Raw genomic sequence first — 12,003 nt, 5'->3', positions numbered from 1 at the left:
ACCCTTCAACTCTTACAGAGTCACAGAGTTACCTGAGCAGATCTTGAACTTGCAATCCTACTGCCTCAGTCTCCTGAGGCATATATATATACACATATATATGGCTTTCTTTCTTTTCATTTTGTGTGTGTGTGCATCCATATTCATACTGTGTTGATGTTTGCTATTTTTTGAGACAGTTCACCTTAGTTTTGAGTGTCTTTCTTAGTGAACCAGAAGCTCACCAATTGGCCAGGCTGGCTGACCAGCAAACCAGGGACCCTCCTGTCTCTGGATCCCAGCACTAAGGTTACAGACAAGAGTCACCATCACATCTGGCTTTTACGTGGGTGCCTAGGCTCTGGACTCAGGACCTCAGACACACAGCAGGCACTCTATGGACTGGATAATTGCCCAGCCCTTTCTATTTCATTAAGAGAGAGAGAGAGAGAGAGAGAGAGAGAGAGCGCTAGGCATGGTGGGGCACACCTTTAATCCCAGTACTTGGGAGGCAGTGGCAGGTAGATCTCTGTAAGTTTAAGGCCAACCTGATCTACAAGGCAAGTTTCAGGACAGCCAGGGCTGTTAACGCAGAAAAACCCTCTCTCGAAACAAAAACAAAAACAAAACAAAACAACAAAGAAAAGACTATTATAGCCTAATAGCTTTTAAAAAGCATTTTTAAAAAATATTTATTTATTTATACAATATTATATATTATATATATATTATTTTATATTATAAATTATATTTATATTTAAATTATAAATATAAATTAAAATAAATAAATTAAATGAAAATTAAATTATAAATATAAATATTTAAATTATAAATATTGTATATATTTATATATATTATATATAAATATATTATTTATATATTTATAATATATAAATAAATGTATACAATATTCTGTCTGTGTGTCTGCCTGCAGGCCAGAAGAGGGCACCAGACCCCATTACAGATGGTTGTGAGCCACCATGTGGTTGCTGGGAATTGAACTCAGGACCTTTGGAAGAGCAGGCAATGTTCTTAACCTCTGAGCCATCTCTCCAGCCCTAAAAAGCATTTGTTTATCTAGAGAATGAGTCTCTATATAGCCTTGACTAGCCTGGAAGTCACTATGTAGACAATGCTGGCCTTGAATTCAGAGTTCTGCCTATCCCTGCCTCCTGAGTGCTGGAATTAAAGGTATGAGTCATAATGCCCAGCAAGGACCTAATCCCTTTTAAATATAAACATGTTTACAAAGTTAAAGTAACAAGATAAATAACAGTATCCATGCCTGAGGAGCTCATCAGAGTAGCTTGTTATTATTGTGTATCTGACAGTTATCTGATGTTTGATGTGTGCTAAAGATCTGAATTGATATACTGTGAACAGTTCTACATTCAGGGTTACCCTTTAAGAAATTGTTTTAAATGAGAAAGTGATTACTTACAAGTCACAAGTGGCTACAACTTCCTGAATGAATTATCACTGCTAGGTCACACTAGAGCTGATGGTTTTTAAGTATAAACCTTTCTCTTTTCCTAAAGTAGGCTGTATCGTCTCAGAACCATTTCTAGAATGAAGCTGTATTTTTTTTTTTAGGCAGAAAAGGTGGACAGGATGCTGCTGCAAGAACTTCATGAAAAGCTGGAGCTGGCAGAGCGGGCTTTGGCATCCAAGCAGCTTCAGATGGACGAGATGAAGCAGACCATTGCTAAGCAGGAGGAGGCCCTGGAAACCATGGCTGTCCTCCGGGCTCAGGTGAAACATGGTCCAGAACATGAACTGAGGGAGGCCAGCCCTGACCAGAAGACCCAGTTTTGGCTCCCAGAACCCATGTCAGGCAGCTCAAACCCCTTGTAACTCCAGTGCAGAGACCACAACACCTTCTTCTGATTTCTATAGGTACTGCACACACGTGTACATGCATGCACGTGAACACATGAGCACACAGACAAAAATAGCATTTTTTTTAAAAAAAGAAAAGAAACCTTGGCACCAGGTGCAATGGTGCATTCTGCAGTTTTAGCACCCAGAAGGTAGGTCATGTAACACAAACCCATGACTACAAGTTTGAAGTGAACCTGGTCTGCATATGGAGTTTCAAACCCTCCAGGGCTATCTAATGAGATATTGTCTCAAAATACAGAAAGACCAAAGAATGCAAAAGAAGATTTAAAACTGCTATTAAAACAATGTTCAGATCACTTTCATTCACTATGAAATGGGTTGTTCCATGTTATAATTTGAGAACAATGAAATCATTGCCATAATGTATTAGTTATGTACTTTGCTATATAGCAAATTATCCTCAGAGTATAGCAGCTCGAAAAGAAACAAGCATTTGTTGTCTCACATACAGAGTCTATAGGTGAAAATCCAGGAGCAGCCCAGCAAGGGAGGGAGGCGCTTTGTCTCAGAGTCTCTCATGAGGCTGCACTAAAAATGGGCTTGGCAGGCCATTTCCAAGATGACAGTCACATGGCTGTCAGGAGCCCTCCTTGTGTGGACCTCCCCAGAGACCTGCACATTGCATGACAGCTGACCTGCCCCAAAGCACATGATCCAGAAGAGAGCAAGGCATGAGCCACAGTACCCTTATGAGATGGTTTCAGAATCCACTAACCACCCCTTCTGTAGCATCCTGAGTTACACAGGCTGACAGGATTTATAGCATAGACCTGAATAGACACATGATTCTCCTGCCTCCGTCTCCCAAGTGCTATTCTGAGGACTTTTGATGAGGTGAAATGAGCAGCCAACATAAGACCTGGATTTCAACAAATACTATGTATTTATGTATGTATGTATTTTAAATTTAGCTTAAGACTAACATTCTGGTAAACCATTTACTATCTGTTTTTCCTGAATACTATTTTACTGAATTAATGATGCATGCATTCCTTAAGTCTTTTGTTTCAGTTCAGTTTGGTGGCTCTCAGGGTTTAAAGCACCCACATGCACACGACTTACATCTACTGTTTAATGGCATTGGAAAGCCCTGGTTTAGTACAGCAGGTGGCAGCAGAAGGCTCTGTGTCATTCCTCAGACAGGGTCATCGCTGAGTCCGTGCTCATCTCCATGGTAACTTACTTACCTTTCCTCTAACAGATGGAGGTGTACTGCTCCGATTTTCATGCTGAGAGAGCAGCAAGAGAGAAGATTCATGAAGAAAAGGAGCAGCTGGCCCTGCAGCTGGCCATTTTGCTGAAAGAGAACAATGACTTTGAGGATGGAGGCAGGTAAGATAAAGCAAGAGGAGACGTGGCAGACAGGTCGGTGCTCATAGAGGTTCACTGTAGAAACCATGTCCTCATTCACATCAGGGAAGCTCTCCCTACACCTCATCTGTTCGTATTTCACACAGTTCAGCTCAGAGCAAAGCTTACAGAAGCCTGTAGGAGCCTGGCCAACGCCCTTGCTTTGAAATCAGCTGTGAAAATAACATTCTGCATCCCAGTGTCTTACCCAGCCTTAAATTATCTTTAAAATTTTAAAAGAAAATACTTACCAAATTCTGACTTTAAAACCTTTTTCTTTTTGGTTTTTTGAGACAGGGTTTCTCTGTGTAGCTTTAGAGCCTGTCCTGAAACTTGCTCTGTAGACCAGGCTGGCCTCAAACTCACAGAGATCCACCTACCTCTGCCTTCCAAGTGCTGAGATTAAAGGCATGCGCCACCACCACTCAGCAAAAACTTATTTTTTCCTTTGTTTGTTTGTTTGTTTTGAGGCAGATTATACCCTGTAACCCAGACTGGTCTAGAACTTGCTAGGCACTATGTGCTGACCTCAGACTTGTCCTCCTGCCTCACTTTCTAGAGTGCTACTGAAGATCAGGTATACACCAAATGTTTGGCTTACTGGGAGAGGTTTTAAAATATGTTTACAGAGAAAATGAAATAACACAAGTGGTATGTGTACCATTCTAAATGAACTGTTTATTTCATTTGCTTCAAGTATTTTTTAAAATTCTTTAAACAACTTTTATGACATTCATTTTTGCGTGGGCTATGGATGCTTGCCACAGTTTGTATGTAGAGGTCAGAGGGCAACTTGCAAGAGGCAGTTCTCTTCTTCCACCACGTGGGTCCCAAGGATTGAACTCAGGCTGTCAGCAGTGCCTCTGCCAGCTCAGCATCTCACCAGCCCCAGGAACAAAGGGAGGTGTAGCCAGACCTGAAGTCTCTCTTGTTTCCCACCCTTCAGTGTACACCCCCCCACACCCCACTTACTCTCTAAAACCAGGAATTTGGTGAGTAGCCACACCATCCGTATTATACTTTTACATATAAATATGCACACAAATCCCTGCATGGTGATTTTAGCCAAAGTTTTAAGATTTATTTATGCATATAAGTGTTTTGCCTACATATTTGTATGTGCCCCACATGGGTGGGTGCCTGATGCTAGCAGAAGTCAGAAGAGGATATCCAATCCCCTGAGTTGGCATTATAGATAGTTGTGAGCCACGGTGTGGGTGCTAGGAACCAAACCCAGGTCCTCTGATAGAGTGTAAGTGCTCCTAACTGCTCAGCCATCTTTCTAGCTCCCAATATGGTGTTCTTTAAGGAAGATAATATTGATTCTGTCTGTGTTTAAGTTACAAAATGATCATTGTACCTATTGTTCTGCAATTTTATTTATATCATGTGATTGTGAACTTTTGATGAAGATTTAATTCTTTTTTCTTCTTCTTTTTTTTTTTTTTTTAGAAAATTTGGGTTTTGTTTATTTTGGTTTTTCAAGACAGGATTTCCCTGTGTATCCCTGGCTGCCCTGGAACTTGTTCTCTAAATGAGGCTGGTCTCGAACTCACAGAGATCTGCCTGCCTCTGCCTCCCACCCCCACTGCTGGGATTAAAGTTGTACACCACCACTGCCCTGTGAGGTTTTTTTTTTGGGGGGGGTTGTTGGTTTTTTTTCTCTTAGCAAGTGAAATAATTTCTTATATTTAATTGTCATGTAATATTTTGATCCAGAAGTATGCCACTTTTCTCTCATCCACTTCGCTATCAATAAAGAGTTAGGCTATTTCCTGATTTTATAAAGGCCTGCCTAGTGTCTTTATCATATTCTGTCCTGGTATTAGTAGCAGTTAAGAATCAAGTTAGAGGGGCTGGAGAGATGGATCAGTGATTAAGAGAACTGACTGCTCTTCCAGAGAACCCAGGTTCAATTCTCAGCACCCACATGGCAGCTCACACCTGTCTGTAGCCTCAGTTTCAGGGGACCTAAAACCCTCACAAGGACATACATGCAGGCAAAATACCAATGGTCATAAAAAAAAATATTTTAAAAAAAAGAATCAAGTTAGAGCCAGGTCGCGATGGCACCAACCTAGAGTCAGGCAGATCTCTGAGTTCCAGGACAGCCAGGATTATACAGATAAAACCTGTCTCATAAATAAAGAAATAAATGAGAGAGAGAGAGAGAGAGAATATCAGCTTAGTCCTGAAGAGAGGGAAAGAGAGAGAGAGAGAGAGAATATCAGTTTAGTCCTGAGTTCAGGGTGGTGCAGTTTTGTTCCGTAGCACTGGTGGATAAACCCAGGGCCTTGTGTATGCTAGGCAAGCACTCTGCCACTAAAGTCCAGCCTCAAGTCAACTCTGGTTCTTATGAACTTCAGCTTTGTTTTTTGACTCCTTTCCCACCCTCACAATTCTATTGGCTGTTAATGGTGTCCTGTTGCAAGGTTATAGTGCATCACGAATAGTGTTGCTTTTGATCCCAGTAGGCAATCCTTGATGGAAATGCAGAGCCGGCATGGGGCGAGAACCAGTGACTCTGACCAGCAAGCTTACCTGCTTCAAAGAGGTGAGTCACCCATGAGCTAGGTTTTCAAAGGAAAACCCCATTACGGGGGCTGGAGCGATGGCTCAGTGGTTAAGAGTATTGTCTGCTCTTCCAAAGGTCCTGAGTTCAGTTCCCAGTAACCACATGGTGACTCACAAATCTGTAATAGGGTCTGGTGCCCTCTTCTGGCCTGCAGGCATACACACAGAAAGAATATTGTATACATAATAAATAAATAAATAAATAAATATTTAAAAAAAAGAAAAAGAAAACCCCATTACATTGTATAGAATGGATCCCAAGTCAAACTAATCAAAATACTGCACCTCTTCTTTCTCCAGAATTCCAGTCTCCAATACCCTCTCGTTTCACCAGCCTCTTCACCAGCCAATGTCACTCCAGTGCAGTGTTCACTGATCTGAGTCACCCTCTTCAACTCATTCCAAGCCTCTATGTGCATTTACTTAGAACTTGAACCCAGATGCTCATGAAATGCTAGGCAAGGCAAGGTCAAAATGCATGGTGCTGGATTTACTATGCAGGTAACAATGTTCTGTAGTTTATAGTAAATTATCAAAAGAGAAGTGTTATCCTTGATTCTACATAGGAAAAAAAATAAATTCAAAGACATAGCATAACTAGGAAAAAAAAGGTAATGACAATGCTCTACCAATAAGATGTCATCTTAAATGTCACAGACATAAGAATGATTAAGTACTAGGCCATCCCAGGTACCTTTCACATTCTGTCCAGCTTTTGTTGCTGTTGCTGTAGTAACATCCCCGACAAGAAGCTACTTAGGGGAGGGTTTGTTTCAACTCGCCTTTCCACACTGGCGATGGAATCATCCACCATTGCCGGGAAGTGAGGTCACAGGAATATGAAACAGTCACACCGCAACCACAGTTAGGAGCAGAGAAGAGTTCATGCATGCATGCCTAGAACCCTGCTATCTCTCTCCATGCTTACCTAACTCAGGACCCAAACCCCAGGAATGGTGCTCCACACAGTGGGTTTCCCAGCTAATCAACAGACTCAAGACAGTCCCCACAGGCATGCCCACAGTCCCTCACTCTTCCCAGGTGACCCTTGATTATGGCAGGATGACAGTGAAAACTCGCCATCACACGCAACTGGTCACTTATGTAGCGCAGCAGTGTCTTCACCAGCAGCAAAACAACATTAGCATACACAGCAACCCGGATAGTGAATCTGGGGCAATCTCTCTGGACGTCATTTTGTATTTCCTCTCTGTCTGTCCCTCCCTCCTTCCCCATGCCCCCAACAAAGCCTGTGTATAGGAAAATAAGTTAAAAATAAGTTTAGTAGCCAAGTGTTATGATTTGTGCCTGTAATCCTAGTGCTTGGGAGGCAGAGACAGGAAGATTGAGAACTTCAAGCCAGCCTGGGCTATTCTTTCTCAAAAAAAAATAAAAAAATAAAAATAAATAAAACTAAGATTAATAAACATATATGAAAGGATCACAATGAAGCCCACTGTTCTGAATAATTAATACGAATTGATAAAGGAGCTAGAGGAGATGGCCCAGCAGCTAAGAATACTTGTTGGTCTTTCAGAGGACCCAAGTTCAGTTCCCAACACCCACTTCAGGCCATCAAAACTGCCTGTTACTACAGCGTTAGGGGGTCTGACTCCCTCTTCTAGTCTCTGCAAGCACCTGAACACACACAGCACACATACAAACACACATGAATAAAAAATAATGGAATGAATATTTTACATATCTATGTATACAGTAATTAAAAATAAAAATCCTAAATCATAAAATAAATCCAAACAATAAACATATGCATCCATGGAGCAGGCACAGAGGAGATCAATAGTGCACAGCCTGACATAAATATTAGCCTCGGGCACTTTCAGCACCAGGGAGAAAGGCTAACCTCAAAAAGTTGGATTGGAGTATGGCAAAGAAGGACACTAGAAGTCAGCCTGTGGCCTCCACACATGTGCGCACAGGTTAGCATACCCACACACACATGTGCATACAAACATCTATACCCCCCCCACAACCCACAGTGATAATGAGCTTGCTTAACATGCCTGAGGCCCTAGTTTGACCCTCAGTATTTCAAATAAAGCAATAAAATAAATGATAAAAATAAATCAATAAAATAAATAATAAAATAGTCAAAATAAATCAATAAAAATGTTCTAAATTTTTATTTTTAATTACTGTATACACAGATATGTAAAATATTCATTCCATTATTTTTTATTCTTGTGTGTTTGTATGTGTGCTGTGTGTGTTCAGGTGCTTGCAGAGACTAGAAGAGGGAGTCAGACCCCCTAACGCTGTAGTAACAGGCAGTTTAAATTTGCTTACCATAAGCCATCTAATAGGCTTTTATATCATAAATTCAGGTAATGTTCTTTGAAGCAGACGTATATTAAAGGTCATTTTCTTTGTCCTACTCCAAAAATGATGCTTTCCAGGCTGAACCAATTACTAGTCTTGACTCTAAAGAGCCAAAAACGTGGTCCACAGTAGTTGGGTCAGAGAGATGCCCTGGAAGCAGAAACACTTTTCAACATTAACGGCAAATTTCTTGATCCATGATCTACTTAGAGTTGGGATACATTTTGAATATGTTTTGTGAAGAACATCATGACAGTGGGAACATGTGAAGAGGAGGCTGTTCACACGGTGGTGGAGAGGAGGCTGTTCACATGGTGGTAGACAGGAAGTAGAGACAAGAGAGCAGGGGCAGGGTACCCGAGAGCCCCAACACCAGCAGTGACCTACTTCCTTCAGATAAGCTACACCTTCTAAAGGTCCCACAGCTTTCCCAGCTGCCGGAGTGCTGCCATCCGAGGACCAGTACAAGCCTCTGGAGAGGTGCTTCATCCCCACCTCTGGAAGAGCAGTCAGTGCTCTTAACCTCTGAACTATGTTTTTACAGACCTTGAACTTGAGATGCAGTTTAAATAAGTTACTATTTTTAGAATTCTCTGTATTTGTAGTCATATTTTCCTCTGATGGCCAAAAGTATATATTTGTATCCAACAGATACTGATTGCTAAGTTTGACAGATGCTCACATTAACTGTTACTAAATTCAGCCCACAGTGGTCTTAGATGGAACTGATGGCACATGTCGCTTCTCGTTTATTCTCAGGAGCCGAGGACATGAGCTGGAGACAGGAGCAGCCACGGAGTCTTCCGATTCACTCTTGCCCCAAATGTGGAGAAGTTCTGCCGGACATCGACACGCTACAGATCCATGTCATGGATTGCATCATTTGAGTGTTGTTTCAACTCCCCAAAACTGTTGGTAAATGCCAGATTTTCTCCTCCAAGACTTGGACTTCTGTCTTATTTGTTGTCACACAAATCTTTTTGCCACATTATCCTTATTTTGGGAGAAAGAAAATGTACCCATCCTAAGGAGAGCATCTTCTGGACTGACAGGAATCTAGTAGATTCTAGTTACCACCCTTCCAGGAGGAGATTGGTGTTTTATGTTTACTCCTAAGACTGACTGAGAGCAGTAAGCCGTGTGTTTCGAATGACATATGTTAAGAACCTTTATGAGGCAGGAAGATGAAATGGTCAGGAAACGTGCCTGTAGTTTTTCTAGGCAAGTCTTCACCTGCAGGCGTTTTGTTGTCTTTTGTGTAATTATTTGGCTCTCTGCCTGAGCACTGTGAGCTTTCCATTGCTGTCAGCCCAGACGAGGGCTGGGAATATGGCTCAGGAGTGGAGTGCTTTCCTACAGCTGGTCAGTGTGATGATACTGCCGGTCTTTTTTGTGCTGGAGGGATATGGGCTAGTACAGCACATGGTATAATTTTAAACAGAACAGCTATTTCCTTCCCGGATGAAGTAGAAGCTTACAAACATCAGTTATTACAAAATAAAATTTCACTACAAGTCTGTCCCATGGCTCATAAATGGCCAGTAACATTGTAGTATGTATATTCTGTATTAAGCTCATTTAACTTAATATAACCTCAACACTGAGATGCTTTCTTCGTAGTAAGCAGGAGCAGGTCCTTCTCGTAGAGGCCGGTACATGTTCAGATGAGATCCCTGCTAAGCTGGTGAACAGAGTCAGGCATGGTGGGACAGAGCACACCTGCAATTCCAGCACATGGAAAACTGAGACCGGAGATCACCAGCTCATGGCCAGCCACAACTACACAGAATAAACATATTTTCTGTTTAAAAGGCTAGCAAGAGCTAAATGAGTCACAAAAGTGAGCAGTATCAACTCCTAAAACATTTAAGAGAAAATGAGAAAATCTGCTTTGCTTCTGTTCACCATAAGACCGCTGGTTAAATACAAAAGTTGCAGTTATCTCCATGCCTGAACAGTTACCTGTTCTCCAAGACAATACAACACTATACTGGTTCAGCAGTAGGTAGGTTTGATTCCCCTACTTGCACCCTAAGGGACAATGTTTGTTAATGACATTTCTAAAATGACTATGACATTTTTTTCTCTTCTTATATTTTCTGGTACAAATTTCTTTCCTATTTTATACTGGATAAAGTAGATTTCTATAGTATCCCAGATAGAGGAGGAAATTTTTCTCAGTGAAGTTACTGGGAAAATCCTTTCATTTTGTTCAAGTATAGTTATCTGATAAATCCAAACTGTGAAATGAGAACTCAGTGGTCTTAATAAGACTATGGCTATTACATTTGTTTGATCATGAAGAGGATTACAAATGAAGACAAGTTCAAATGAAGACAATTAGAGAGCTGTCTATATACCATCTTCATAGTGCATTTTCTGCAGTAGCTAGAATACAGAGCAACCTGGGTGTCCATTCACCTAGACAAAGAAAATGCAATACACATATATACTGAAGTAGCAGTCAGCCTTTCAAAAGAAGGGAATCTTATCACTTTAACAGAGATAAACCTGGAAGACATCATGTCAAGTGAAATAAGCCACATGATCTCACTTATATGTGAACTCTGAAAAATGAACTCATAGATGTTGAGAGCTGAATGATGGTTAGCGGCACATGAGGGAAGGTGTGGGAAGGGAGAGAAGATGCTGATCTAAGGGTATGAAATCTCAGGAGGAATAAGCCGTAGTGATCTACTGTACAGAATAGTGACTGCAATAATTTGTATATTAAGGCTGTGTGGTTTTCAGGGAATCACCGGTTTAGTAAACAACTTGTAAAAGCTGTCTATGTGTTATCTGATTTATTTAATCTACTATGTGTTCTAAGACCTTGTTCCATGTTACCAGTTAGGAGCTTTGTACATGTTATTTTCTTTCTTTTCTTGTTTTGTTTTGTTTTGTTTTGAGACCGGCTCTCACCATGTAGCCCTGACTGTCTTTGAACTCACTATGTAGACCAGACTGGCTTTAAACTCACAGAGAGTCACTTGCCTCCTTCCTGGGTGCTGGAATTAAAGCACCATGCCTGGCTTATGCATGGTATCTTTACTTTCGTGGCTGTGACAAAATATCCCACAGAAAACTGAAAAGGAAGGAAGTTTTCTTTTGGCTCAGTGTTCCAGAGGTTTTGGCATTTCCTGCAAGGGAAGGTCTGGTGGAAATGGGCAGCTCACGCCATGGGAGGCCAGGGAGCAGAGAGAGATGCCTGATCCCACTGGAGTCCTCACGGGCAGGGTAGTGCTGCTTATGTTGAGTGCCGGTCTATCCCTCTCTGGAAACTCAGGGGAAAGCTGCTAATCTCTGCAGTACTTAGCAATCCAGTCAAGCTGGTAATCAAAGTTACTGACTCTCATATTACTAGCAACCCCCCCAGCTGCCAGACTTGCACGACAAGCACATTACCCACTTAGCCATCTCCCCAGCCACACATCCTTATTAACATTTATTGTTTTCGTGCTTTCTTCTTTCTTTTTTCTGATATGGCCATCTTAAGAGATGAGATAATATATCAGTCATTTGGCTTTGTGTTTATCCAGTGATCGGTTATTTTAAGCCTTCCTTATACCTGTTGGCCACTTGTGAGTCTTCAGAGACATGTCTCCTTCAGTCCTTTGCCCATTTTTAAATTGCATTATTTGGTTTTGTTCCATTTCTGGTTGTTGGTATTTTGGACACTAACCACTTTGCATACAACACACACAGTTTGATTTCCTATCATTCTGTAGTTGAACCTTTCAACTTGACTTATTATTCCTTTGGCCAAACAGACTTCCTTTATTCTGATGTAGTTGAGTTCTGCTTATCTTCATTTTTTTCTTCTACTTTTAATAAATGACTAATAGTGAGTGACTGTTG

The 12,003-nt window shown here is 41.2% G+C and overlaps 1 protein-coding gene across 3 annotated transcripts in view; it reads left to right on the top strand.

Moving 5' to 3' along the window:
* The window catches only part of Optn (optineurin), a 40,787-nt gene extending 29,855 nt beyond the window's left edge, over positions 1-10,932 (top strand). For all 3 annotated transcript variants that reach the window (XM_087896385.1, XM_087896383.1, XM_087896384.1), the window contains 4 exons: positions 1,573-1,731; positions 3,083-3,213; positions 5,703-5,785; positions 8,905-10,932. In XM_087896385.1, the coding sequence (XP_087752511.1) occupies positions 1,573-1,731; positions 3,083-3,213; positions 5,703-5,785; positions 8,905-9,032 (501 nt within the window). In that variant the 3' untranslated portion in view covers positions 9,033-10,932. The remainder of the gene's footprint in view (positions 1-1,572; positions 1,732-3,082; positions 3,214-5,702; positions 5,786-8,904) is intronic.
* The last annotated feature ends 1,071 nt before the right edge of the window (positions 10,933-12,003 follow it).

The sequence above is a fragment of the Myodes glareolus genome, chromosome 14 (genome assembly GCF_982192425.1).
Source record: "Myodes glareolus chromosome 14, mMyoGla1.1, whole genome shotgun sequence".
Lineage (NCBI taxonomy): Eukaryota > Metazoa > Chordata > Mammalia > Rodentia > Cricetidae > Myodes > Myodes glareolus.
This window is presented reverse-complemented; position numbering and strand designations above follow the sequence as displayed.